This window comes from Ooceraea biroi, chromosome 8 (assembly GCF_003672135.1).
Source record: "Ooceraea biroi isolate clonal line C1 chromosome 8, Obir_v5.4, whole genome shotgun sequence".
Taxonomy (NCBI): domain Eukaryota; kingdom Metazoa; phylum Arthropoda; class Insecta; order Hymenoptera; family Formicidae; genus Ooceraea; species Ooceraea biroi.
The window spans coordinates 13,392,393-13,419,713 of NC_039513.1; the positions used below are offsets into that span (position 1 = coordinate 13,392,393).

The 27,321-nt window shown below is 40.0% G+C and overlaps 3 protein-coding genes across 7 annotated transcripts; 1 reads left to right on the forward strand and 2 right to left on the reverse strand.

Moving 5' to 3' along the window:
- Positions 1-93: 93 nt before the first annotated feature.
- Positions 94-10,294, reverse strand: LOC105275043 (1-acyl-sn-glycerol-3-phosphate acyltransferase alpha). Of its 4 annotated transcripts, none has more exons than XM_026971954.1 (6): positions 10,233-10,294; positions 3,126-3,311; positions 2,899-3,032; positions 1,467-1,648; positions 1,140-1,305; positions 94-904 (listed from the first exon to the last, which is right to left on the reverse strand). In XM_026971954.1, exons 1-6 carry the CDS (start codon positions 10,280-10,282, stop codon positions 741-743), a joined length of 882 nt encoding a protein of 293 aa, XP_026827755.1. In that variant the 5' UTR covers positions 10,283-10,294; the 3' UTR covers positions 94-740. The 4 variants fall into 4 exon arrangements, with proteins under 4 accessions (XP_026827755.1, XP_011329954.2, XP_011329955.2 ...); XM_011331652.3 differs by lacking the exon at positions 10,233-10,294 and adding an exon at positions 7,740-7,955; XM_011331653.3 differs by lacking the exon at positions 10,233-10,294 and adding an exon at positions 7,456-7,954.
- Positions 10,295-10,321: 27 nt separating this feature from the next.
- LOC105275040 lies at positions 10,322-20,254 on the forward strand. Its single transcript, XM_026972080.1, has 18 exons — positions 10,322-10,482; positions 10,730-10,894; positions 10,989-11,171; positions 11,260-11,755; positions 11,841-11,974; positions 12,127-12,329; positions 12,626-12,762; positions 12,836-13,061; positions 13,805-13,883; positions 14,606-14,814; positions 15,014-15,095; positions 15,216-15,405; positions 15,507-15,725; positions 17,265-17,470; positions 17,555-17,639; positions 18,988-19,394; positions 19,528-19,641; positions 19,783-20,254. The coding sequence occupies exons 1-18, from the start codon at positions 10,415-10,417 to the stop codon at positions 19,874-19,876; spliced, it is 3,297 nt and encodes a 1,098-aa protein (XP_026827881.1). The 5' UTR covers positions 10,322-10,414; the 3' UTR covers positions 19,877-20,254.
- Positions 20,242-27,295, reverse strand: LOC105275041 (DNA-directed RNA polymerase I subunit RPA2). Of its 2 annotated transcripts, none has more exons than XM_011331649.3 (16): positions 27,055-27,295; positions 26,551-26,883; positions 26,116-26,355; positions 25,707-26,029; positions 25,362-25,621; positions 25,041-25,283; positions 23,697-23,974; positions 23,415-23,612; positions 22,418-22,525; positions 22,161-22,337; positions 21,866-22,080; positions 21,633-21,771; positions 21,391-21,547; positions 20,947-21,200; positions 20,642-20,806; positions 20,242-20,539 (listed from the first exon to the last, which is right to left on the reverse strand). In XM_011331649.3, the coding sequence occupies exons 1-16, from the start codon at positions 27,076-27,078 to the stop codon at positions 20,342-20,344; spliced, it is 3,312 nt and encodes a 1,103-aa protein (XP_011329951.1). In that variant the 5' UTR covers positions 27,079-27,295; the 3' UTR covers positions 20,242-20,341. The 2 variants fall into 2 exon arrangements, with proteins under 2 accessions (XP_011329951.1, XP_011329952.1); XM_011331650.3 differs by lacking the exon at positions 27,055-27,295 and having other exon boundaries at positions 26,551-26,672; positions 26,743-26,864.
- Positions 27,296-27,321: the final 26 nt, after the last annotated feature.

Sequence of the window (27,321 nt, forward strand, 5' to 3'; positions counted from 1 at the left end):
AAAGGCAACATGTAGCATGCCCACATCGGGTGCCCGTGGACCGGAGAAAAGGATCTTTGGAGCAGTCTAAGGTATAATTAATGAAAAAACATTCAGGTTGATAAAATTTAATACAACGTTAAATATATACAACTTCATAATCATAATTTATGTACGTGTATGTACATGTGTAGACGTGCTGGAATATGTACATAAACATGTATTGGAACAGCTAGTTTACACACTGCATGATTTTACATCTGGTTTCCTGTGGTTCGTTAACAAGGTACGTCATGTTTTATGCGACTATAGGAAATAAAAACTCACTCGGTCACGAATTACATCTTTCAGCGAGGTATAAAAAGTACAAATCGATGTTGTATGTTTGAGCTCTGTGATCCTTACGCATAATTATCTTACAATTAGTAGCAACAGTGGAAGAATGCGTCGCTTTGATACGACGCTAAATCGCGATAACAATGTCGAGGCGAAGATGTTCGATCGATCGGAAAAATACGATCCGAGACATGGAATTCCAAATTGGAAATGTGAAAACCAAAAGGGCTCTTGATGTACACATATTGTGTACGAAGTAGCCTGCAGAGAAGCTAATTCGCTCACAGAACTTGTACTGCAATACAGCTGATTTATACATGCGGTCCCTGAAAATATCGTTTCACGAAGCAGTCAATCGCGAGTCAATCTGAATCGATCAGATACGATGCAGATTACGGCTCGCGTGTTCTGCATCCTCGTCCACGTCACTCGCATTTCAAACTTCGTATTTGTTCCTCGAGGCACTCCGTCGTGGATTCCACGAAAGTCCTGTTCATGACTTCGTACGCTCGCTCCATGAGCTTCGGAAGATCGTCCTTGGTCATGCCCGCGGTGGGAATAGGCGGCAGAACTGTTATGTAACTAGTTCCTGAAATGTAAAGTTTTCTCCTTTTAAATGCGAAGGAAGATCATCATTACATGTGAAAAGAATTTAATCATATGACATATCAACAATTGATATTTGATTGCAAGATTATTTACCTTTACACTTATATATTATCGCGATAAAAATAATTAAAATAATTTGAAAGAATAATAAAATGGTAATCATATTAAAAACATTGATCTACGTATGCATCAAATTATATTTCTTTCACACTTACCTGAGTAAAATCTTTTTAATTTGCCATCTAAGAAGTAATATTTCGACACGACGACGGGTTGAATCGGCATCTGCGACTCGATCGCAACGTGGAAAGCACCTTTCTTGAAGGGAAGCAATGCATTACCGGAATGCCGATGTCCCTCGGGGAACAGAAGAAGTCTCCGCTGGAAGGTTCAGAAATTTCGGTTCAATACACAGCTAGATTAATAATCTGAAAACGACTTGAACAAGAGTTGAAATAATCAACTCTATTAAAATAATCTTTGTATATGAATCGTAATAATAATACCGTGCACAATATGAAGAATAAACTTTGCGCAGTTACCTTTGCTACACGAATCGATTCTGCCGTATCGTTGATAATCTGCCGAGACTCTTCGACATTCTTCCTGTCGATAAACACTGTTCCCCAGAGCCAACTCGCAAGACCGAACGGTCCCAGATACATGATCTCCTTCTTCGAAATTACACAGCAATTTTTCATCGTCAGCCATAGCTCACCTAGAACTGTACGACCGATTTTATCGCGTGTATGTAAAATTCCCACTTGTTCCAGATAAGAAAAATGCAAAGCTGAAGGTCAACACAACGTTATTTTTCAGGTCAGGTTTCTTAACCCTTCGTGGTCACACTTCTAGAAAATCACGTAATGGTCACATGGGGTCCAATAGACCCTACCAACTTTAAATGGTTGCCGTGTTTACACTATTCATTCAATTTGAATTACAAAATTACATAATAAATTTGAAAGCTTGTATAACAAGAAGAAATAGGTTTTTTATGCAAATTTTAATTGTAACATAACTAAAAACATTCACGAATTTAGAAATCGTGAAAACCCGAGTTTTTCACTAAAAAAATTATAACTTTTTAAATTTTTATTATTTTCCGATACAAATTTAGGGTCATATTGTGGAGATATAATACTTTAATTTAAAAAATAGTGTTATAATGCACGTTTCAAAAAAGGTATTTATTTTCAGACTTAAAGTGGATCATTTTCGAGATAAATGAAATCTACAATTATGGAAAAATAAGTGTACCCAGATAGCAGAGAGAGTTCAAAAAGAATTCATTTGTCATGTCACCAATTCTGAGTTCATTTTCAGATGCAAAAAGAGTTCTTAGAATTCTTTTGAATTCTTTTTGCATGTGAAAATGAACTCAGAATTGGTGACATACAAGTGAATTCTTTTTGAACTCTCTCTGCTATCTGGGTATTTATATAACATAGAACATTATTATTATTACAAGTATTGTTAATAATTATTTGTATTTTCAATGTCATTCAACAACGAATTTTGAAACTCACGACTCCGTAAATCATATGCCATCTATAAGTGTAAATAAATGCTTATAACCTTTGTAGAAAAAAATTACTCGGTCTTTAAACTTGCACTTACGTTTTTCCACAGATAATATGTGCGAAAATCACAAAAACAAAATTTTTCAAATTTTTGATACCAAATTACAAGTTGGTCACACAGGGGGTTCGGAAGACCCCAGCACGCGGGAAATGTTATTTGAATAATTGCTATTTCCTATACTAGTGCGCTGCGGGCGATACCTAGTATTAGAACCGAAAAAGAGTACTTGAAGTTACCGGTAAATGGCAGTAAAAAGTTAATTTTCAATTTAGAACAGAAAGATATAAAGCCTTAAACTTTCGTTGGGGTCTTTTGGACCCCGAGTGACCACGAAGGGTTAAACTGTTACGTTTTGAATGTGGAGTCAATGTGCAATTTATAATAAATTACCGCAAAGGTCTAGTGAGCTCTGATGATTGATGAGCACGACACAGCCTGTGTCCTTGATGATGTTCTCCTTGCCGCGGAAACGGAAATTCATTCCGATGATCTTTGCTATTCTCACCACGCACATGGCCGGTACTCTGGAGAATTTTGTATTGCATCTTATTGCATTATTATACACGCGCAGGAGTCCAACGGCAATTTGACTTTGTTCGTCACGCACGGATACTTACAATGCGTTCTTCCAGCTGCCGATTCGGAACAACATGAACGGTATCCACAGTCCCGCGGATAGTGCGCTCGCTACTATGAAGAAGATGAACTTCGCACGGTATCTCACGGTTTCGCTCAATGCGCACAGCATCACGAAAAGGAACACCAGCGCGATGCTGCTCGTGGTGCAGAAGCCACATAACACTCTAAGAATATAGAATTAATTAAAATAAAGTTATGCAACTCTTTAAAAACATAAGTTACATTTTAAAACATACATAAGTTTATTCAACTTTAATAGAATGATTACGACGTATCTCTAACTCGATTATTGCTTCAGAAATTAATATCTGTTCGTTTTTTTTATTTTTAATTGTTGGAAAGTAATCTGTTTTTATTTTTAAAAGAAGTTTTAAAAATACAAAAAGAAGCGCGCTCGTTTTACACGCGCGGTTCTACATACGTGCAGACACAAATGCATGCTTGTGTAATAAATCCACTAGTGGTTTTATTGTTTCTTTAAAAGTTTATAAAAAAACAGACTTCTCTCTCTCTCTTTGACAGCTCTGATTTAAAAACACTTGACTTGATTCTAGTGTCGAAACAAAGCGATACACGCGTGAGATAATTCGAGCCTTCTCACATCTCGGTAACTCGTCCGAGAGTTAACACGATTGCCATTGTCTTGTGTGGTTTATTCTTTATTTGCCCGTAACAACTCGAACTTGCTCATCTATCTCACAATCAGATATTTATTTCATAATCATAACGGACAATCAGAGACAGAGATTATTTACATAAGCTTCTCTTCATACGTGATATTAATACTATATTGTTGTATGTGAATTATCGGATCTCAAGAGTATTCGGTTTCAATAAAAAGATAAACAACCTTTAATACTCTATTATCTCGCGTGTCATATTCAAGTAAACATTTTATAATGATTTACAATAAAAAATAAATATATAAGAAGCTCAAAATTAAAAAAAAAGTTAATATAAATTGGGATGTAACATATATTCGTCGTGTTTTTTAAGTGTCTTCATTAATTTGGTTGTAACATATATTGGGTTGTAACATATATTCGCTGTTAAAAACAGTAAAAGAACGAGAGGAGCCAATATAAGTCAAAAGCTAGAGTTCTCAAGTCGTAATGTAATAATTCATGATCATATTACAAATTACAATCACGAGATCCGAGATCCAAAGCACTTCGTAGCCAATGCAATCGATTTTATTAATATATCAGTGACACTGATTGTGGAATTATGTCGCATGTTGATAATTCGTTTAAAGTTTAAAGCTCAATCTCCGCGGGTTTTCCAATCGTATCAATCACTGAAGCATTATTAAAAAGAGAATATCATCGGACAAACATAATTTTCAATTATATTATAGCACATTTTGTTCGGACCACGCCGATTCGGTATACATAAGAAACTTCGTACTTGATGGAATTATGCAAATATTTATGCACATATTTATGCAAATGTTTATCCACGTAACACATGGAAATATATTATACTATTATAGCACTTGCTAAATGAATATTCGGTAACGATAATCAATCAGCTTATTATTGTTCAACGAAGGAAGCATAAGAAAATGCAAGCTTTCTGATAAACAACAATGACGAATAGTGTTTTCTCAATTCTTGGCGCGATAATGCCGATAAATCTCGTTTCTTTTTCGAGCATATTGCGCTTCAACGCGGGGTCAAGTCATTCCCGCGCAAACTAATTCTATATGTACATTATACGTATATATATATATATATACAGGGTGTCCCGGGTTTTAACCGACAAACTGCGGGAGCATATTCTACTAGTGGAAATAAGAAAAAATTCTTATATCGAGTTTGCTTAGAAATGCTTTATTACAAAGTTATAAACCAATATTCAAAAGAAATATCAGATAAGTAACAACGGAACATAGTGTAGAATTTGGAAGGTCGAAGATGTTTATGTTATGTGTATTCACATGTATTCATGTTCACTATGTTGAAACGATTCAGTATGATTGTTACTTTTACAACAGTAGCTGTTAGATTTCAATCGTCGCGTGAACTAGCAATTACTATCAGAATGCCAAAAGTGTTTTCAAATGAGGAATACACTGATATTCATTTCGTGTACGGATTCTGTGACGGAAATGCACGAGCTGCCGTACGAGAGTATCAACGTAGATTTTCTAACAGGAGAGTACCAGATAGATTTAAAGCAACGAATTACTAATTCAGTTACTGAGATGCAACAAAATTTTCAGGAATGTCGTACCGTAACAAATTCTGTACTACGTCGATGTCTAGCTTGTATCGATGTGCAAGGACAACATTTTGAAATGCGTCACTAAATCATTGCGTAGATAATTTTTATTTTTGTGAAAAAATCCGTTGTTACTTATCTGATATTTCTTTTGAATATTGGTTTATAACTTTGTAATAAAGCATTTCTAAGCAAACTCGATATAAGAATTTTTTCTTATTTCCACTAGTAGAATATGCTCCCGCAGTTTGTCGGTTAAAACCCGGGACACCCTGTATATATTACATCTCTATATAGCAAGTGGTCTTTCAATCACGCAGTCTTCCGATCTGTTTCGCTTAACGATTCCGCTATTCGAGCAAATTTACGCTTTTGAATCATCGCCTGATGATTTTTCCAGAGAAATTCAATTCAATTCAATTATAGTTAATTATACCTCACAATTTGAATATTTTATTCTTACATCATAAAAGCTAGGTAAATAAAGGTAGATAATCTTTGATCAATTAAAGTGCATCATATTAAAGTAACAAATTTAAAATAAGTTATAAAAATTTAATCAAATCTGTTGGAAAGTATTTAGACTGTCGCGTATACTGGACTAAGTTTTGGATAATTGGAAACATCACCATCAGATCTTGATCGTACTGAGAATTTAACGGAAATAAATAATTATATCATTAACTAAAATAAAATATGCGTATGTAATAGAAATTAACGAAGTATAAAAATAATAAAATATAAATTTTCGTGATTTAAAAATAGTCCTAAAATAGATTCATCATTTTAAGAATACGCTCGATTGCTGAATTGTGATTTCCACGCTTGTTTTGAACAAAAATCACTGGATCACGCGATCACAACTACTTAACTGCGGGTCAGGTCAGGATTCTGCTTGACTATTACTCGAGATCTCTGCACTTGCAGCTGATAAGTGGGCCTAATTCGCTCGTCAAAGGTTAAACGATTTCATTCAATAAGTTTCAGCCTGCCTCGAATTAGCGGCGTAATCTGTTGAGACACGCTAATTGTTTCTGGTTCATTCGTAATACCTTTGTTATCCTCCGACTCCTACGCAGATTCATCTTATTTATTGTTTTAACCCACTGCGTTCTTTTTCGCAAAAAGAAAAAAAACAAGGAAGATATAACTCGTTAAACGATCGTTTAACGAGCTACCTCGTCTCGTAAAAAAATCGCGGTTTACTTTGTTATTCGCTAACTCAATATGTATAATGTGTATAAAGTGCAAAGTACTGATTACTGTAAGTGTGCCTACACACGGCGAGGCGCGCTTATACGAGCGAGCATACAATCGAAATTCAAGGAACACTTGGATCGAAGTTCTTTACATAATTGAGATACGTAGTCACACCCGCGGAAGTCACACGGATAGTACATCGATAAACGTCGATAACAACGTACAAATATTTGACGTGCAAGATAAAAGAAATGGATTGTTTTTCTTTTCATGCGTTATTCCAGGTCTCGCTGCTGGTGAAAAGGAAGCAAGCAAATTCGTATAATTAATTCGACCAAATTTGCAAAATGCGAAAACATGATTGTGCAACATGCAAAATGACTGTGCTACGCATCAAACTATAGAACGTCGCGACAATACACACTGCAGGCTCTATATAAGTTTCTCCGTCGTTACGTACAAAGTGCTCGTGTGAAAATTACGCCCATTTGCCATGCGATCGAGCTAGGCGGGCAAATTTGCAAACGCTAATTTAAACAACAAATCCATCTTTTTACGTGGAGCTGGAAGTAAGTCATGTGTCTTCACCGGCATGTTTTCACACAGAAACGAGAAACGTGTTAAACGCGCGGTGCGAGACATCGACAAGGGGGTATTATATAATAAAAGCACTTGGGTAAATTTCTCGAAAGTTCTTTACTTTTTAACGTTCTAATTAACTTGCTTCCACGAAATCGTCATGAACAACGTGCTCGTCCGTCTGGCAAATAATTCATGTAGTTAATGGGTGACGATTGATGTCACAAATATATGTCACAATACATTAACGTTGCAAAGATGGATATTGACGTTTTCAAAGAACATATTAATTTCACCAGTACTCACATCATGATCGACACGCGTTACGTTCAGATGTGTGACGTGCAAAGTCCCGTATTTTCCTCGATCCACGAATTACATGGGATCGCTTCAAGTTCTCCCCGAGTGAGCGCGACCACGTAAACTCACGGAAAATTCGCGCTAATAACAGCACACTATTTCACAGCATGATATTATTGATGTATAATTATTATTTCAACTTATTCTCGTGGCTGCACCGACGTTTTTGCGCTTGGAGCAGAAACTAGCCCGACGGAGGATTGTAATGTTGTTCGCTGTCAATTACTCACGTCTTGAACATGATGCCACTTGGCTCAGGCACGTATCGCACGCCACGATTGATCGGAAAGAACTGTCAAACGCGGACGACGCTAGCTTCCTTATAACGACTCTGCCGTGGGCACGTGGTGCACGCGATATCGAACGATCGTATGGGCCGGCCCATTTTGTGAATCATCGGCAGATTCAGCCGATCGACAGGTCAGCTTGACCTGAAAGAAAAAGGGGAAAAAATAACAGAAGAAAAAAAGGAAAGATTAAGGAACGAGGAAGGAAATAAAGTTGACCGATATCTTGCGAAAACAAGAAGCGAATCATTCGTTGGTTTAGAGGAGGACAGCGGATTGTATGTACCTTGATGTGTGCACAGTTACTTAGCAACGGGAGCAGTGCTGGCACTTTTGAAGATACCTCTGAGTGTGATATATATATATATATATATATATATATATTTAAATACATGCGTTTTTGAGCACAAAAAACCCTCAAAACTAAATCACACCCCTAATATATATATATACACTTTGATAATTTGGAAGAAGTGCGAAAATTCGTCGACGAATGGATCAACTGAAAAGAAGAGTGATTTTATCGTGGTGGAATCGATCTCTTGCCAGAAAGATGGGAAAAAGTTATAGAAAAGGAAGGAAAATATTTTGATTAAGGTATTCATTCATTATCATATTTAAATACATGCGTTTTTGAGCCAAAAACCCTCAAAACTAAATCACACCCCTAATATATATATATATATATATATATATATATATATATATATTTTGATTAAGGTATTCATTCATTATCATATTTAAATACATGCGTTTTTGAGCCAAAAACCCTCAAAACTAAATCACACCCCTAATATATATATATATATATTAGGGGTGTGATTTTTGGCTCAAAAACGCATGTATTTAAATATGATAATGAATGAATACCTTAATCAAAATATATATATATATATATATATATTAGGGGTGTGATTTAGTTTTGAGGGTTTTTGGCTCAAAAACGCATGTATTTAAATATGATAATGAATGAATACCTTAATCAAAATATTTTCCTTCCTTTTCTATAACTTTTTCCCATCTTTCTGGCAAGAGATCGATTCCACCACGATAAAATCACTCTTCTTTTCAGTTGATCCATTCGTCGACGAATTTTCGCACTTCTTCCAAATTATCAAAGTGTGTATCCTCTAAAGCGTGTTGCATCCACCGGAACAAATAATAATCGCATGGAGCAATGTCCGGAGAAGACTTGCCATTCAAGCTCTAATAGTGTTTCTTTCACTGATAACGCAACGTCAGGTCGAGCGTTGTCACGAAGAAGAATCACTTTCCGTCGTTTACTCGCAATTCCTGGTCGTTTTTCGTCCAATGCTTGCTTCAACTTGTACAATTGGTGTCGATAACGATCAGCCGTGACAGTCTCGTGCGGATTTAACAGCTCATAGTACACTATCCCACCAAATACGGAGCATTACTTTTCAACCGTCAATATTGCGTCTCGGAGTGGATGTTGATGGTTCGCCTGGATCCACCCCTGATTTTCTGCGTTTCGGATTATCAAAATAGATCCACTTTTCATCCCCAGTAACAATCCGAGACACAAGACTCTTCTTTTTTTGCCTGGCGATCAACGAAATGCAAATGTTCAACCGGTTCGCAATGGCACTTTCCGATAATTCATGTCGAACCCATTTCCCTTCTTTCTGAATTTTTCCCATTTCATGTAAATGTTTGGTAACTGTTGTACGATCAACATTTAATGCTCTGGCAAGTTCTGAAGTGAATTGTGTTGGATTTTCGTGCAATAATGCTCGCAAATCTGCATTTTCAAGCTTTCTTGGTTGTCCCGAGCGTTCTTTGTCCTTCACATCAGTATGACCACTTTTAAAGCGTCTAAACCAGTATTCACGCGTCTTAATTGATGGGGCAGAATCACCATAAGTTTCCACAAGAATTCTATAACCGTCAGCCGCAGTTTTCTTTTGATTAAAAAACAAAAGCAACGCATGTGGAAAATGCTGTTTAGGAAGTTGCATTTTTACGATGATATAAACACGACTGTTATTGCATCTATTGCTACAATGCTACTAAATGTCATGGATAATGTCAACACTGTAAGAAACAACAGTTATCGGAAACAGCTATTGGAACAAACTGACACTACAGCCATCTGTTGCAAAACCCTCAAAACTAAATCACACTCCTAATAGAATGGATATCACGCACAATTATTTATATAATTATAATATACTAATAATAAAATAAAAATATATACTAATAAAAGAACGATCCTCACTATTTCGCGCGACAATGAATTAAAACTTCTGTCTTGCGCTTGTCTATTCGATTACTAGTTAAAATTTGAATTTTCCGATAACCTTCAAGCTTGTTGAATTTCTCGCCGGTAACCACCGTTAATTTCATTCATTGCTATAAATATATCCGTCACACAACACCACGTCAGTTTCTAATTAAATCATATCTAATCATCACCTGCGAAATCGACGACTCGCACGATGTGCGTGAAGTTGTTCGAACATCATGCGCGTCGGCGCGCATGCGCGCGCAGGATTGCAGCTTGCACTTGCAGTGTCCTGCTGTGTCGCGTGGTTGTGTGTGGTTGTGCAACTTGAAGTGTTTTTTGCCGCTGCGTTATCTCGGATTTTGTCTCTCTAATGGCATCGCCCGAGTCAAAGTCTCCCGAGCAGTCCGAGAAAAGTCGAAAGTACGACAGGCAGTTGAGGTACGACGCACGATCGTGATCCCTGCGATCGAAAGAATGTATTTTGAGGTTATAAGATTGACAGTTCTCCTGTAATATCTGATTATTTTGCTTCGCGCTTTTTTGGGGGCATATCATTGCGATATTTGCTTCTTATGCTTACCCTTGCGCACCTCTCTTGAAATTTTCTTGCTCTCTTTCCGTGCGACAAGGAGGTAATTGTGATCATTGTAATCATTGTGTGTCATGTACCCTTTATCACTGACAGATTATGGGGCGACCATGGCCAAGCAACGTTAGAGGCGGCGCACGTCTGTGTGATAAACGCTACTGCGCTCGGTACGGAGATACTGAAATCGTTAGTACTTCCAGGTATAGGAGCGTTCACGATAGTCGATGGCAAGAAGATTACTGACGACGACATCGGAGCCAAGTATGTAGCTCGTTTCTAATTGTTACCGTCGCGTTGGAGTGCTGATACATTTGCAGTTCGGTACAATGTATTATAATCGCACGACTCGGACCAGCTTCTTTCTAGAAGCCGATAGCGTCGGGAAGTCCAGGGCGCAAGTAGCTACCCAAATGCTATTGGAGCTGAATCCAGACGTGACGGGTGATTACATCGACGAAGAGCCTGAACAGATCTTGTCCAATAGTCCGGATTTCTTTAACAGCTTCACCGCGGTCGTGGCGACTGCACTAAGTGAGAAGTAAGGGTCTCGATATTATAATACGAAATCAGCAATTCAGCATTGGTATTACCGCAACGACGTAAACTCCTTGCAAAAATCTTTGCAGAACGCTAGTTCTGCTGTCGCAGAGACTCTGGGAGCTGAATATTCCTCTAATAGTGTGCAAGAGTATAGGGTTCATCGCGTACATGCGCATTCAGATAAACGAGCACACGGTGGTGGAGACGCATCCGGACAACGAAGCGCCAGATCTGCGGCTGGACAAGCCGTTCGACAGCCTGAAGAAGCACCTGGACTCCATCGACTTGGACGAAATGAGCTTCAAGGACCACTGTCACGTGCCGTATCTGGTCCTCTTGTACAAATACCTGGGCAAGTGGATTTCGGAGCACGGCGCGCTGCCGAGGACCTACAAGGACAAGGAGAGGCTCAAGGAGACGATAAAGAACGGCATGAGGCGCGACGAGCACGATTCGTCCAACAGCGAGGAGAACTTCGAGGAGGCTATAAAGGCTGTGAATACATGTGTAAGAACGAGCGATGTCCCCGACAGCGTCGTAAATATCTTCAATGACGACCGCTGCGTCAATCTAACGGCGAAGGTATCGTCTGAAACATCTCCATGAGCCGCACGCCGCGTGTGGGGAAAGAAAAGTGCGCGTTCAAACTGATCGATACGTGTTTTAGAGCAGCTCCTTCTGGATTATCACGAAGGCGGTGCGCGATTTCATTGATAACGAGGGAGGAGGACTCCTGCCGCTCAAGGGCGCGCTGCCCGACATGACCGCAGACACCGAGAAGTACATTACACTTCAACAAATGTGCGTGCAATCCGTCGGCGAAAATAAAATATCTTAAAATTAATTTTAAAAAATAACATTTTATTATCGACATTAATGCATTAATTCGGGCTAGCTTTTCGTGTGCCTCGATTTCTTGATTGTCTACTAACACTTGATTTCTATTTCATCAGTTATCACAAACAAGCATCAACGGACGCGGAGGCCGTATGGCGACGCGTTTTGCAGTTGCTGCGTCAGTTGGGACGACCATCAGACTCGATCTCGGAGAAAGACGTCAAGCTATTCTGCAGGCATGCCAGTGATATTTACGTGGAGAGGGGAAGCTGCATCGCAGACGAATACGATTCCAAGGTTTTCGATGCTAATGTGATAGGTAATGTTTTTTCTCGAACAAAGAGATATGTATAAAAAATATATCAATTCATAAAGATAGTTTAAATTTAAGGAATAAATTAGAATTTTATTCATGATGTGATCATCAAGCTTTAGTTTAAATTTAAAATTTACTGCAATCTGAATTAATGTGAATTTAAATTTACTATTATTACCATAATTATGAAAAAAACCAGAAAAATAATTGCGCAATAATTATCTTCAATTTTATATCATTAACTCGGTCAAAGTACAGTCGAAGTGTAATCATTCTAAATGACTTGGCGTCTTTTACAGTTCAAAATCTCGAGAATCCCGAGAGTATGATGATCTACTACGTCATGCTACGAGGGGTGGACAAGTTCCAAGCGGAGTACAACTCTTACCCCGGCGAGTTCGATAATCAAGTGGAGCCCGATATTGTGAAGCTCAAGGTCTCTTCATGCTCGCAAAATGTTACAAATATAATTTACATATCAGTGTTTTTCAATCGAGTAAACGTTCCAGGCGTGCGTCACGAAGTTGCTGAGCGAATGGGGATGCGGACCGTTGGCCAAGGACGATTACGTGCACGAGTTCTGTCGCTTCGGCGGCGCGGAATTGCACTCGGTCTCGGCGTTTCTCGGTGGCCTGGCGGCGCAGGAGACCATCAAGCTGATCACGAATCAATACAAGCCCGTTCACAACACTTTCATCTACGACGCCGTCACGTCGAACTCGGAGACCTTCTTCTTTTAAAACGCGAGCAAGCTGTCACGCGTTACGTGAAAAAGAAATACGTTTTTATTAATTAAAAGTAATGATATCATTTTGCAACTCACGCCTTCTGATTATTTTAGATTTAGGGCGGCCGATTTGCTCGCGCTGAATGCAAACGAGTTCCGTGCGCACGGCGCACAGTGGGGAATTTTCGCTGAAACGTGGCCATAAATCGAGGAATCATCAGATTTGCACAAAACTTGGTAGACTTATGTTTTCGAGGTTGCTGATCACGAATCCAATATGTAAATTTGCAAAAACACAATGGCGGTCTTAATATAGTGTAGCGAACCATGAAATACTCATCAATATCGATATCAATGAATGTTTGGGGTTGCCGATTACGAATCAGATTCGAGAATGTCTGGAAAAATAATGTTAGACTTAATAATGGTGCAGGGTAGAGTTTATTTTTATAAGTTTAAAAAAAAATAAAAAAAAAATACAAAATTTTTATACAAAAATTTCATGGTACAAATGTCTCTATTTAATGACATCAATAAAAATTTTTTTAAATAATTTTTTAAAAAATTTATGTAAACAATTGTTTTTCAAAAATTTTATTAACTTCATTAAATACGGGCGTTTTTACCATGAAACTTTTGTATAAAACATTTTTTGATATTTCGAATACTTTTCGAGATATATCGAGAAAAGTAATAAGGTGGTTGTAATAAGCTTATAACAAGAGTAACAGCTAATTATTGTGAATTTTAGTTGCTAATAGTATAGACTACAAGATGAAAAAGAAAAGAACGCGGGATCTAGCGGGATCTGCAACTAAAGTCTACACGAAGTAAATATTAATTTAGGAAAATATCAACTTTGTCGGACTATCGTTATGTGTCGTAAAACAAACACGACAAGCGTTATTTCAAAAATGTAAATAAGAAAAATCTTCTACAATCCTCCAGGAAGAGCATCCATTTTGCAGAACTTGATTATCACTTTTATTTACAAAGTTATTAACACTCAAAGTTCAATGAAAATATTCACGCAATGAGTGAGAAACGTGTGTCGCCCATAAAGGCCTACTTTCAACTGACATACCTGCTCGACTTAAAATAGAAGGGGACTAAGGGCAACGGGATTCTATCCAGGAAACAATCCTTTATCGATTCTCAAGGACAATAGACCCTAACTCGAAACTTCATTTTTCGATTTTTGACCAGCTTTTTGACAAAATTCCCCACTGTGCGGCGTGGCGATAATATTATAAATTTTCCCATCCCCCGAAAATGATACGTAATAATTAGATAGGTTGGTGGATTATAGTCGTATAAATCGGCTATATATTCCTTTTTTTTAGAATAATTGCCGTCTCATTACCAAGTATCCCACGAGTGATCATTTTATTTCTATTTTTACATTAATTAATTTATTTTTATTTATATTTATTATCAGTTTTACATTTATTCATTGAAATCCAGTGCGCCATTTCGCGCGCACATCAATCTCAAGTCGCGGAATGCGCGAGCGGCGACACCGCCCACGAAATTCCCTATATTGGAGTTGTTGAATCCGTCGGATTAGGTTGGCACTCGCTCGGTCTTGTGATCGAACAGCTGAACGAGACGAAGAGCACGAGACACGGAGACAGAACGGGAATCAGTCCTTTTCCGAGCAGGATTATTTCTGCGTAAATCAACGTCGGACTCCGACAGCAACCATGGTGGACCGAGCGAACATCAAGCAAATTATACCGGCGCTGCCGGACGAGAAGATCGGTAAATACGCCCTCGCCTGCGTGCGCGACGGGGATTCTGCTGTGCTCGTTTGACGATGCCCCTCCCAGCGAAGCAGTCTGTTTCCTTATTGTTTGTTTAACAATTGTTGCGGGCAATGACATTCATACAGGGATCGTTTCACCACCTGTCGTCCTGTCGGCCGATCTTTAAATGTTGATCTGTGTGTGTGACTTTGCAGATATGCTGGCAGCTACGAGCGTTCTGCAGCAGCAGGCAGCTGACATTAGGAATCAGCGAATCAACTGGCAGTCGTACTTGCAGTGAGTGCCTTTACGAATTATTCTTGACAGATTTAATAACAGAAATCGGATGAGAGATTCAACGTGGAAGCTTAATGTGGAATTATCGCAAATGGACGTTCCAAAGTTTGATGTTTCCAGATCGCAGATGATATCGAAAGAGGACTATGACTTTATAGCAGCCTTTGACACGAGCGACACGAAAGCCAGGGAGAACAAGCTGAAGGAGAATCCACATCAAGCGGCTAAAACGTTTCTCAATCTGCTCGGTCATGTCTCCAAGGATCAGACAATCCAGTATATCCTGACGATGATTGATGACATGCTGCAGGTACGTCATCACCTCTTTCCCTTTCACTTGGACGGCTGAAATTTTTTTTTCCTCGATGTTCCATTCATTAACTGAAATTAACGTGACGCCTTTTCGTGCAGGAGGATCGCAATCGCGTAGAAATCTTCCGCGAGCATTCCACGCGTAAACGAGAGTCCGTTTGGGGGCCGTTCCTCAATCTGTTGAATCGGCAAGACGGCTTCATAATGAACATGACGTCGCGCATTATAGCCAAGCTGGCCTGCTGGAGCCACGATCTCATGGAGAAGACCGATCTGCAGTTCTACTTGACTTGGCTCAAGGATCAGTTGAAACTCAGCGTGAGTTTACTTTAGCGAATTCAACCGCATGCAACTTGCAAATCGGTCGGTCGAAAGCTTTCTGTAAGATTCGACATGCCTTAGTTGTATCCATTTTTATTTTAGAATATTAGATACACACGCTGCATGATTTAAAGTTACATTACTATGCAAACTACCTGGATTGCTTTATTTTTTAAATCTCATTATTTCACATAAATCTGGTTTTGAAAACTTTCTATATAATTCTATATAATTATGTCTTTTTTATTAAAACTCTTTCTCTGAGGAAAAATTTGCTTGCGGTGCAATTCTTTTTAATCTGTGATTAAAGTTTGATACAGTATTAGTTGCTTCGTAGTTATCTACATGACTACATGACTTGCGCTACTGCTTTGTCCTTTAGTTTAATTTAAAAAATGTTTCCTAAGGTGCGTACTGCATGCAATGGGATGTAGTGTCCGGTAAATTTAGTTGTCTTGGCTCTTATTCGGCTGTGGTTTCTACAGGAATGGTCATGCGTCTGAGAAATTAATATTCAATTTCCATTTCAATCTCAATGAGCGGAAGGACGTGACTGTCTTCATTAAAACTGTCAATGCTTTAACTTAATTCAACATACTAACACCTTAATATAAATAATATACTGCTTCACGCATAATTATAACTCATCAAATGTGTAGAGGTATCGCCGGTCTGTGGATAACACTTGCGACGTTACTAATCCAATGGGTGGCAGCTCTAGCGGTCGCTACGATATGACCGAAATGATAAAATCTGTATAATATAAGTCTACAGCAATGCATAAATTAGGCGCAAACATGACTAACCCGAAAATCTGGCAAATTGCCCTCTAGATTCTTTGCTTCGCACAAAAGATTCCTCTTGAATTGCTGTAGAACCTGTAAATAGATAAAAGAGATGAAATGGGATTTTAGTTTGATGCCCTTGAGGATCACACGGGCTTGCATGCAGGACTAGAGCAGGAGACTGCTGCGGAGCAGGCCAAGGAGGCTAACGAACTGCACGAATTGCTCAACCCGGTTGGTTTTGTAACGACTAATCACATTAATATTAATCGTTACCTTGAATGAATCGTGAGATACATCTTTGAACCTTTTTTACTCTACCAACGAGCGGGCTACCGATAGGACAATTCAACGGGGAGCTTCCCCGTATTTCAAGTGTCAGGAATATCTTGCGCTCGGGACAACCGACTGGCAAATTTTGATTTACGAAAGATGCATGATCTATGCTTCACGAGAGCCATGCGAATGTGAGACTCATGTATGCAAATTCCTTAAAAACTCTCAGCCGATTCGTGGAATCTAGAAAATCCAATTTTCTCTCTCTCAAAAGGCGCCGGATCCTCATTTTTATCGAATTTTTTACTTTGCTACTCTATTACTTTTTGCATGTAGCGACACATCGATTAAATGCTCGTCTTTTGAATTGCAAGTAAATTCGTTTCTTTATTGTTTTTGTTTCTCATCTTTTCCTTCACGCATATTTGAGGAATATATATATAAAATATATATACATTTTATTTACCTCGTTTAGAACAACGAATACATCCAGTCGGTGGCGCGATGCCTGCAAATGATGCTCCGCATAGACGAGTATCGCTTCGCATTCGTGTCGGTCGACGGGATTTCGACCCTCCTCAGCGTCCTGTCCGGTAGGGTAAACTTCCAAGTGCAATATCAGCTTATTTTCTGCCTGTGGGTACTTACCTTCAATCCTCTCTTGGCGGAGAAAATGAACAAGTGAGTAGGAAATTTATCGAAGATACCCGCGTAATACGCGGTATAGCACTGCGTTCACGTGACAACTCGCGCGTTACGTTGCAGATTCAACGTTATACCCATCCTCGCCGATATACTCAGCGACTCCGTCAAGGAGAAAGTAACGCGCATCATACTCGCCGTGTTCAGGGTAAGTCGGGAGACGTTGGAGAGCAAGTGGCGTCGAACTTAATAAAATTATTTATTAGGAGTGTGATTTAGTTTTGAGGGTTTTGCAACAGATGGCTGTAGTGTCAGTTTGTTCCAATAGCTGTTTCCGATAACTGTTGTTTCTTACAGTGTTGACATTATCCATGACATTTAGTAGCATTGTAGCAATAGATGCAATAACAGTCGTGTTTATATCATCGTAAAAATGCAACTTCCGAAACAGCATTTTCCACATGCGTTGCTTTTGTTTTTTAATCAAAAGAAAACTGCGGCTGACGGTTATAGAATTCTTGTGGAAACGTATGGTGATTCTGCCCCATCAATTAAGACGCGTGAATACTGGTTTAGACGCTTTAAAAGTGGTCATACTGATGTGAAGGACAAAGAACGCTCGGGACAACCAAGAAAGCTTGAAAATGCAGATTTGCAAGCATTATTGCACGAAAATCCAACACAATCCACTTCAGAACTTGCCAGAGCATTAAATGTTGATCGTACAACAGTTACCAAACATTTACATGAAATGGGAAAAATTCAGAAAGAAGGGAAATGGGTTCGACATGAATTATCGGAAAGTGCCATTGCGAACCGGTTGAACATTTGCATTTCGTTGATCGCCAGGCAAAAAAAGAAGAGTCTTGTGTCTCGGATTGTTACTGGGGATGAAAAGTGGATCTATTTTGATAATCCGAAACGCAGAAAATCAGGGGTGGATCCAGGCGAACCATCAACATCCACTCCGAGACGCAATATTCACGGTTGAAAAGTAATGCTCTGTATTTGGTGGGATAGTGTACTATGAGCTGTTAAATCCGCATGAGACTGTCACGGCTGATCGTTATCGACACCAATTGTACAAGTTGAAGCAAGCATTGGACGAAAAACGACCAGCAATTGCGAGTAAACGACGGAAAGTGATTCTTCTTCGTGACAACGCTCGACCTGACGTTGCGTTATCAGTGAAAGAAACACTATTAGAGCTTGAATGGCAAGTCTTCTCCGGACATTGCTCCATGCGATTATTATTTGTTCCGGTGGATGCAACACGCTTTAGAGGATACACACTTTGATAATTTGGAAGAAGTGCGAAAATTCGTCGACGAATGGATCGACTGAAAAGAAGAGTGATTTTATCGTGGTGGAATCGATCTCTTGCCAGAAAGATGGGAAAAAGTTATAGAAAAGGAAGGAAAATATTTTGATTAAGGTATTCATTCATTATCATATTTAAATACATGCGTTTTTGAGCCAAAAAACCCTCAAAACTAAATCACACCCCTAATATTATTCTTCGATCGTTCACGTTTCTCTTCCCAACGCAAACGTAGAACTTGATCGAGAAAGTGGAGGACGGCCAGGTCGCCAAGGAGCACTGCATCGCCATGGTGCAGTGCAAGGTGCTGAAGCAGCTCTCCATACTGTGCCAGCGTAAATTCGACGACGAGGACATCACCGACGACATCGAGTTCCTCAACGACAAGCTGCAGGCGTCCGTGCAGGATCTCAGCTCGTTCGACGAGTACTCGACGGAGGTGAAATCCGGCCGCCTCGAGTGGTCGCCCGTTCACAAGTCGGGCAAGTTCTGGCGCGAGAACGCCAGCCGCCTCAACGAGAAGAATTACGAGCTGCTGCGGATCCTGGTGCACCTGCTGGAGACCAGTAAAGACCCGCTCGTCCTCAGCGTGGCCAGCTTCGACATAGGCGAATACGTGCGGCATTACCCGCGCGGCAAGCAGTACGTTAATCCATACGTAGAGCAGTGCATCCCTCTTATGGGTCCCCCTACATATTTGTCATCTCGTCATCTCGATGACGATGAAACTATCTGCTCGACTGCAATTTATTTGAAATAACGACCCGTTTTTCAGCATAATCGAACAGCTCGGCGGCAAGCAGCGCGTGATGCAGCTTCTCGGGCACGAGGATCCGAATGTCAGATACGAGGCCCTTCTCGCAGTGCAGAAGCTCATGGTGCATAATTGGTGGGTCAGAGAACAGTGCTCTTCGTACTTTTGTCCGATATCATTCAAGTGCATTGAAGTCGTTGATGAGAATTCGATAATTTTCTGGACACACTTCACCTAATACAATTATGTAAGGTGTCTTACCTTTTCACCTTTCAGGGAGTATCTCGGGAAACAATTGGAGAAGGAACAAACTAACGCATCCGGAGCGCCCACCAACAAGCCTGGAGCACAAGTGCCGGCGAAGGCCTGAACGTTCGTCCAACTTGTCGAAGTTACTCGACAACTATTCGAATTTTCCGAACGGGATACGAGAGTATTATTAGTTCACGTAATGTAATCTACATCCGCTTGCGTAAAATTCCGCACGCGTAATTCGAGACACTTACATTCCTTTTGATCCTGTGTAAAAAAAAAAGAAAGAAGGTACAGTCGAATCCACTATCTCTTCTCGTGCAATGTAATTTTGTAACATAATTATTGATCGGATTGTGTGTACAGTACTTGTATAAATATATCGTTTTAAATCGTAAGGCAAGAGTAGCCGGGCGCCGGCATAATCGGAGCTCGTCATGCGTAAAACTTTAAGCCTGCTATAAATAAATTTGTTCTGAAATGTTAGAAAATAAAATGTCGTTTTATTGAAAAGAGCTGTACAACGTGATATATATACACATATGTGTGTGTGTGTGTCTTACATCTTGCACGTATTCCGCGATCACTTGCGCGTGAAATTCAATTTAATGTTAATGTTGCAAGACGCAAGCTGTATCAACAGAAATCTGAAGATGTACGGTATTTCGATCTCGCGTACGGAGGAGTCGGCACCGCACAGGCGGCACTTTTTGTGCTGATAATATCTCTCGGCGACTATTTCCGGGCCGAGCAGCGAGCCGCACTTGGTACATGCTAAAGTCTGCAAAAATATTATTTATTATAACCAGCAATGAACTATATAGAGTGCAGTACACTTATTATTTGTTAGATAATACGTTGAGGAAAGTGAGAATTCGCTTACCGTTATTTTGTCGGAACAGTGGAAGAGACGATCCTGGAGAAGATACGAGCAGCCGTGAGAGATCAGAGCGTCACGTTCCATCTCTCCGAATCGCACGCCACCGCCGCGTCGGCGACCCTTAATCGGCTGTCTCGTCAGGATGTCCACGGGTCCAGTACTTCTCACCTAAAAATATAACAATATTCGTGCTTATCTTGCTCTTGTCATAGTAAAAAACAAAAAACGAGGTTTCGTTAAATCAGATTCCACGGATGCGAAGAGATGCTCGATAATCGCGTAACAGAAAAAAATTGGAAGCCAGTTACCTGCCACTTATCGGAGACCATGTGCCGCAATCTTTGATAATGGACGATGCCGAAGAAGATGCTGGCAGTCATCTCGTTGCCGTATATGCCCGAGTACATTCTCTCAGTGCCGTAGTAATTGTAACCGCCGAGTTCCAACAATTTCCCGAAATAGTCCACGGCCATGTTCTCCTCGTCGAACTTGAAGGGCGTTGCGTCGTGAATCAGGCCGTGCACAGCCGCCGATTTGCCGGCCATTACTTCGTACATCATAGCTGCGACGACAGAATTGTTTCGTTACAGTTGAAATCGGGATTGCAGCTACGTTATTGTCTCGGAATCTATATTTTCAGTTTTTTTATTTTTAACACCAAAAATGATTGAAGCGATTCGAGACTCGTGGATATGTTATCGCGGAGCACATTATTAAATTTTCATGCTGAACTTTAAATAACTTCAGCTTACCGATCGTCATACGACTCGGGAAACCGTGAGGATTGAATATGATGTCGGGAACCATGCCGGTTTCGGTGAACGGCAGATCCTCGACGGGATACAGCCGCGAGAGGATTCCTTTCTGTCCCGCTCTCGACGCGAATTTATCTCCAACGGTGGGATTCCTCTGAAAATGTCGGCACGTTGGGAAAACAGCGAGAGATTTATTTTAAAAAAGGAACAAGAAAAAGCATGAATGATTGTACACTTACAGGAACACGGAATGTGATGCATGCTCTTTGGACTTCCTGAGCGTTTAATGTGCCGCACAACTTCACACTGTCGACGTAAGTATTTTCCGTGCTCTTGTATTTTCCAATAACGTAACGGGATTTGTCGGCATCGTAATAACTGGAAGGAGAGAGCAAGAAGCATCAATTAATTCCCAAAATCAAGCGTGCGTGCAGCTTGATAATTTCCAAAAAAATACCGAAAAATTGCTAACCAATAGTACGCATCGTTCTCTTTGATCCTGGCACCCGGCATAGGCAAACCGTCAACGTCCAGCGTTTTCGCGAGGTCGGGCTTGGTCGGATCGCGCGCGAAGTAGCTCTTCTTATCGTTCAAGTCGACGAACTCGGACTTGTAGACCGTTCCGTGGCCGAAACCGCGTTCGAACGATGACTTATTGATGACCATCGCGTCTTCCATATCGTATCCCTGTGTATCAGCAATACGGAACCGTGAGCAAAGCATGAAATCGGGATCTCTGCAGCAAAATAAAATAACAGAAGACTCACAGTGTAGGAGATAACGGCGATTATGGCGTTGGTGCCCATCGGGAAATCGTCCATCTTGATCTTGTCGTAATGCACCGGCCTGAAAAGCGGCGTGGCGGGCGTCTGCAATCTGTACAATTTCGTTTGCGACTGCTGCTGCCAGTTGTGACACGGTGTGCCCATTGTTTGTTTCCCCATCTGCAAAATATATATATTTGTACGAACCAAGCATGGATATTAAACGCATTAACCGCCTTCCTAAACGTGGAGAAACCTACCTGACACTGGTACATGTTCCTCGGACTTTGATTACAGTCCGGCAGCGGGATCAGATTGGCCAAATTGCTGAAAATGGCTGTCTGACTCACTTCTTGATGAGTCGTTAACTAACAAAAAAAATTTCTCATTAGAAAATGAGTAATGAAGATTATTATAAAGAATTTTATACAGGGTGTTTCCTCTAACTGTAGCACTTAGAATATCTCTGCTTCCTTTGATGATATGAAAAAAGTGAAAGGACGAAAATTGTTCGATTCAAAGAGACTAGTACTCTGGTAAGAAAATTATTTTTCTTAATGTGACCTTTCACAAGATATCAAGGTCATGAACATTTTTTTAAATGAGATGGTATATTTTCCTTAACGAAATGATGTAGCTTGTAAAAAAACAAATTCAACCATACAGAATATGTTGACCTTCAAATGACTTTGAACCACAAAAATCACGTTTAGGAAAAGAAACTCTATTTATTGTATGTATAACTGTCGGAATATCGCGATAAACTTGATATGCGAGAAAGAATTCAGCGTGCGTGCACCGCAATTACTCCGGAATCTCTCAAAAACGTAAAACAATCGTTTATTCATCGAATTCGAAAGTGTATGGAAGTAAACGGTGATCATTTCGAACATCTGTAAAAAAGGCGTATCTTTGTAGTTATACATACAATAGAGTTTCTTTTCCTAAACGTGATTTTTGTGGTTCAAAGTCATTTGAAGGTCAACATATTCTGTATGGTTGAATTTGTTTTTTTACAAGCTACATCATTTCGTTTACATTTCGTTAAGGAAAATATACCATCTCATTTAAAAAAATGTTCATGACCTTGATATCTTGTGAAAGGTCACATTAAGAAAAATAATTTTCTTACCAGAGTACTAGTCTCTTTGAATCGAACAATTTTCGTCCTTTGACTTTTTTCATATCATCAAAGGAAGCAGAGATATTCTAAGTGCTAGAGTTAGAGGAAACACCCTGTATATAACATATATTTACGCCTTCATATGCTTCTTCAGGAATCACGCAGATATCCATGTAGATCTGCTCGAACGTTCCGATAAGTTCAGTCTTCTGCGCGGCTAGGTTTATCACCGGCCTCATCATCCTGGCCGCATTGGTGAACAGGAACAATCCCGGGTACTGAGCCGGGACCGTCTTCTTCGGCACCAGCGCGATCTCCAGTGTCGACGGTACCTGAAGAGGAAAGAAACGCGTGAGGCAACACGTACGTAACAGCTAGCTCAAGTCTGTTTAAAAGGACATTGAGCGTTCACTCACTTCCTTGCCCTCTATCTTGAGCATCCTCATCTTGTAAACTACTTTATTGATAATCTTGTCCTCGATCAGACCGATCAACTTTCCGTCCAGCATCACGGTGTACGAGTTCTTCCAATCATCCGCGATCGACAGCGGCATCATTCCCAGGTCTATCAGCACCGTGGGCAGTGCGGCTTTCAGTTTCGCACACGGATGCTTCGTCACGATGCAGTTTATCGTCAAGTGATTGAGCAAACCGCATGGTGCACCGTCAGGTGTGTGGATAGGGCAGATAAATCCTGCGAATTACGATTATCATCTATTACACAGTTCAACAAACAAAATACACCGGAACGAGACTAGTCGTTTCTTATAGTTTTTTGGATGCTGAACAGGAATCCGGTTTCCAAATTGCTCCATCACGTCACAATTTTGAGAAATTTGCAATTAAAGATGCAAAAGGGCTATTTTGACGAATTGCATCATATTATAGCTACAAAATGTGACGTGCTGGAGATGTTTAATTACAATGAAAATAAAGTATGTTAGTAAGACTTTCAATCCTCAAAAGGAATTTTTGGTGTCGGTTATGGTTTATAAGATATTTATGGTTAAATATGAGGTGTATTGTTAGAGAAGTTAACTGTGACTTAGGTCATTGACAATTATCTTTCAATTATGTTCCCTTAAACTTAAGTGTTTTTTAAGTCGCTGAATACGAAATATATGTAACGTTGTGTGTTTAATTGTTTGTTACGTCGTAAATAACTAAAATGTTTTTCTGCTAAGTGCCATTTATCTAATATAATTAACTTTTAAGCTGTAAAAGCAGGATGCTTCCAAGTTAAGAACATTTATATATACTCTCGGTTCATGATTTTTAAATGCGAGTATGTATCACAGGGCAACATCTAGCGGCAAGACGCGAACTAAACTGACCCGAGTTATTTGTATTCCCATATACTCCATATATAACCATGGATATCTTATGAACCATAACCGACACCAAAAATTCCTTTTGAGGATTGAAAGTCTTACTAACATACTTTATTTTCATTGTAATTAAACTTCTCCAGCACGTCACATTTTGTAGCTATAATATGATGAAGTTCGTCAAAATAGCCCTTTTTTGTACCTTTAAGTGCAAATTTCTCAAAATTGTGACGTGATGGAGCAATTTGGAAACCGGATCCGTGTTCAGCATCCAAAAAACTATAAGAAACGACTAGTCTCGTTCCGGTGTTCGAAAAAAAGTGATTTTTTGTTGAACAGTGTTATTACAGTGACAACCAGCGTTACAAGAAGCTCTAATAGATTGGCTAATTTTTCTTAGATTTCTAAAAGTTGCAAAGCTTCTTAAATTACCCCACGCATCTGGCTGCAGCCTTCTGGCTTCGGTGGTCCTCATTTCCTGGAAGAACGCGCCCCGATGTATCGCACGGAAGTGACTCATGTAACGCATCCTGTTGATGTTCTCCACGATGATCGTGAGGCCAGAAGTTTGCATGAGGCCCAGACCGGTGGACGACTTTATATTTCCAGTGGACAGGAAGTACTCCATTTGCGCGCCGACGTTGCTCTTGTACTTGGTAACGTTCAGCATCTCCTCTGAACAAACGCGTAGACAAATACGTTATCCATTATTGTACTCGACTCGAACGCGAGAGCTACGAGTGGAATACTCACGCATAGTCAAGGCGTATCGGTTCCCAGCGCTGGTAGCGCGTTTGAGGATGTACATCTTGAGTCCGGTCAGCCACGAGGAGAGCTTCTCTTTGAGGACCTGCAGATACAGATGCCCACCCAGCAGACACTCGTGCATCATCACGCAATCCATGCCCTCGACGGCGCACTTGTTACCGGCCAGGGAAAATAACTTTTTCGTCATGAATACGAGCAGGTTGAACTTGTCCACGGGGTCGTCGAGATGAACGAAGACGCAATGCCTGGGCAGAGAAATATGAAATACGGCGAGTGAAATGAGGAACAGCCAGTAAACTTGATGACTGAAATGGTGAAATTCAAACCTACTTAATAATGTAATCACAAACGTCTATGTCAGACGCGTCCGAGGGCAGTTCGGTGAACTTGACTTTGAAAAACTTTCCCACGTATGCTTTACACTCCTTGTGCCAGTGTAGATTCTCCTCGTGCAGTTTGAGCATCATATTCTTGATGTTGTTGTTGTAATAGTGATCATCCTCGCATCCAGCGAGCAAGGTCTTGTAGATATATACGTCGATCACGTCCCTCAGGCACTTCAACATCAGTATCAGCGGAACGTAATACGTGGCCTTTTTGTAGGCGAATGATAGCTTTACACTTCCATCGGTCACAAAGTGCAGTACGTTGATCTGCAGAGAATAGATTGACGAAAAATGTGAGACCAAAAATTAATCAGAAAGGAAACTATTAATTATAAGATAAATAAGATGCGCACAGCGGTGGTATTGTCATCCCGAACGCTCCTCAAAAAAATACCCAGATCGCTGAACTCTTCGCCAGAAGATTTCCAGGTTGGCCTCTGGACTGCGATAGGATAGTTCCGCCGAGTCATTACCAATATACGCACGAGCCGCTCCAATCCTCTGATTATAAAATATCCACCCCACTCTTGTTCGTGCTCACCGTGAGCAATTAAGTTCTTAGGGCTCATTTTGTTAAGATGACATCGATTAGACTGTAAATGTACCATGCATCTCAATATAAATTCCAATTTGGCACGAACAGAAGATTTTCATCAGAAGGTAAGCTTCCAAATAAAAAAAAAACAAGACTCTATGATTAAATTCAGAGAGGCAAAGTATAGGAATGTATTCAATTCAGATTCATCTTGAATTTTTATCCTTTGCAGTCAATCACATTTCAAGTTTACCTTAACCATAATTGGGATCTCTCCTAAATCTTTCTCCAGGGATTCCTGTTCTTGATCATTGATGAACCACCTGAGCCTCACCGTTATATTACCCTTGTAAGTAGCACCCCTCTGCCGACACTCTGTCGGGTATATTTTGTGATTCTTTACACCGATTGTATTGAGAGGTACTGTAGGATGTTCAATACGCACATCGTCCAACTGGAGGACTACTTTGTCACCGTTAGGAAGAGTTAAATATACTGGCGCATTGTCTCTTATACTTTCGCAGAGACCTTCTTCTAACATATAATTGAAAGAGTCGACGTGAGGTGCACCCAAGGACTGCAAAAACTGAAACAAATAAAAAATTTACGTCAGAACTCGTATCAAAATTTAAAAACGTTATTCTTTCTCTTTTTTCTCTTTAACGCCTGAGTGCACGAGTAGTTAAACAATTCGTGCAACACGAAGAAACGTTTCATGTACCGGTTCACTCGTTACTGTGTTTAGGAGCATACTCACATCATTCTGTTCAGGGTTGGGCATTTTGGCGCTGCGAGTACTTTTCTACATTTCCTACGTATGAAAGCGTATAATGCGGTTAGAACATGTATAAAACGGATCAAAGGGCACGAAGTAATAGTAAGGAGATCTAGATAGCGTGGAGAGAAGAAAAGTGGCAGCGAAAAATGTTCCGCACGTGGCCAAGTTCGCTGAATGGGAGAACCATGCAGAACCATGGTGGAAGAATACAAGGTGTAGCATTGCGCATAATGGCCGGCCGAAGAA

Excerpts from the sequence above, each read along its gene's own strand:
- LOC105275041 (XM_011331649.3), bottom strand. The coding sequence starts at position 27,078 with ATGCCCAACCCTGAACAGAATGAT. Across the intron at positions 22,338-22,417 it reads GGAACATGTACCAGTGTCAG|ATGGGGAAACAAACAATGGG; the intron begins GTAGGTTTCTCC and ends TATATTTTGCAG. Across the intron at positions 21,548-21,632 it reads GCATCACATTCCGTGTTCCT|AGGAATCCCACCGTTGGAGA; the intron begins GTAAGTGTACAA and ends CGACATTTTCAG.
- LOC105275040 (XM_026972080.1), top strand. The coding sequence starts at position 10,415 with ATGGCATCGCCCGAGTCAAAGTCTCCCGAGCAGTCCGAGAAAAGTCGA. Across the intron at positions 13,062-13,804 it reads GAACTCGGAGACCTTCTTCT|TTGCTAATAGTATAGACTAC; the intron begins TTTAAAACGCGA and ends TGTGAATTTTAG. Across the intron at positions 17,640-18,987 it reads TCATACTCGCCGTGTTCAGG|AACTTGATCGAGAAAGTGGA; the intron begins GTAAGTCGGGAG and ends ACGCAAACGTAG.
- LOC105275043 (XM_026971954.1), bottom strand. The coding sequence starts at position 10,282 with ATGATGTTCGAACAACTTCACGCACATCGTGCGAGTCGTCGATTTCGC. Across the intron at positions 1,306-1,466 it reads AATCGATTCGTGTAGCAAAG|CGGAGACTTCTTCTGTTCCC; the intron begins GTAACTGCGCAA and ends TGAACCTTCCAG. Across the intron at positions 905-1,139 it reads ATTAAAAAGATTTTACTCAG|GAACTAGTTACATAACAGTT; the intron begins GTAAGTGTGAAA and ends TTTACATTTCAG.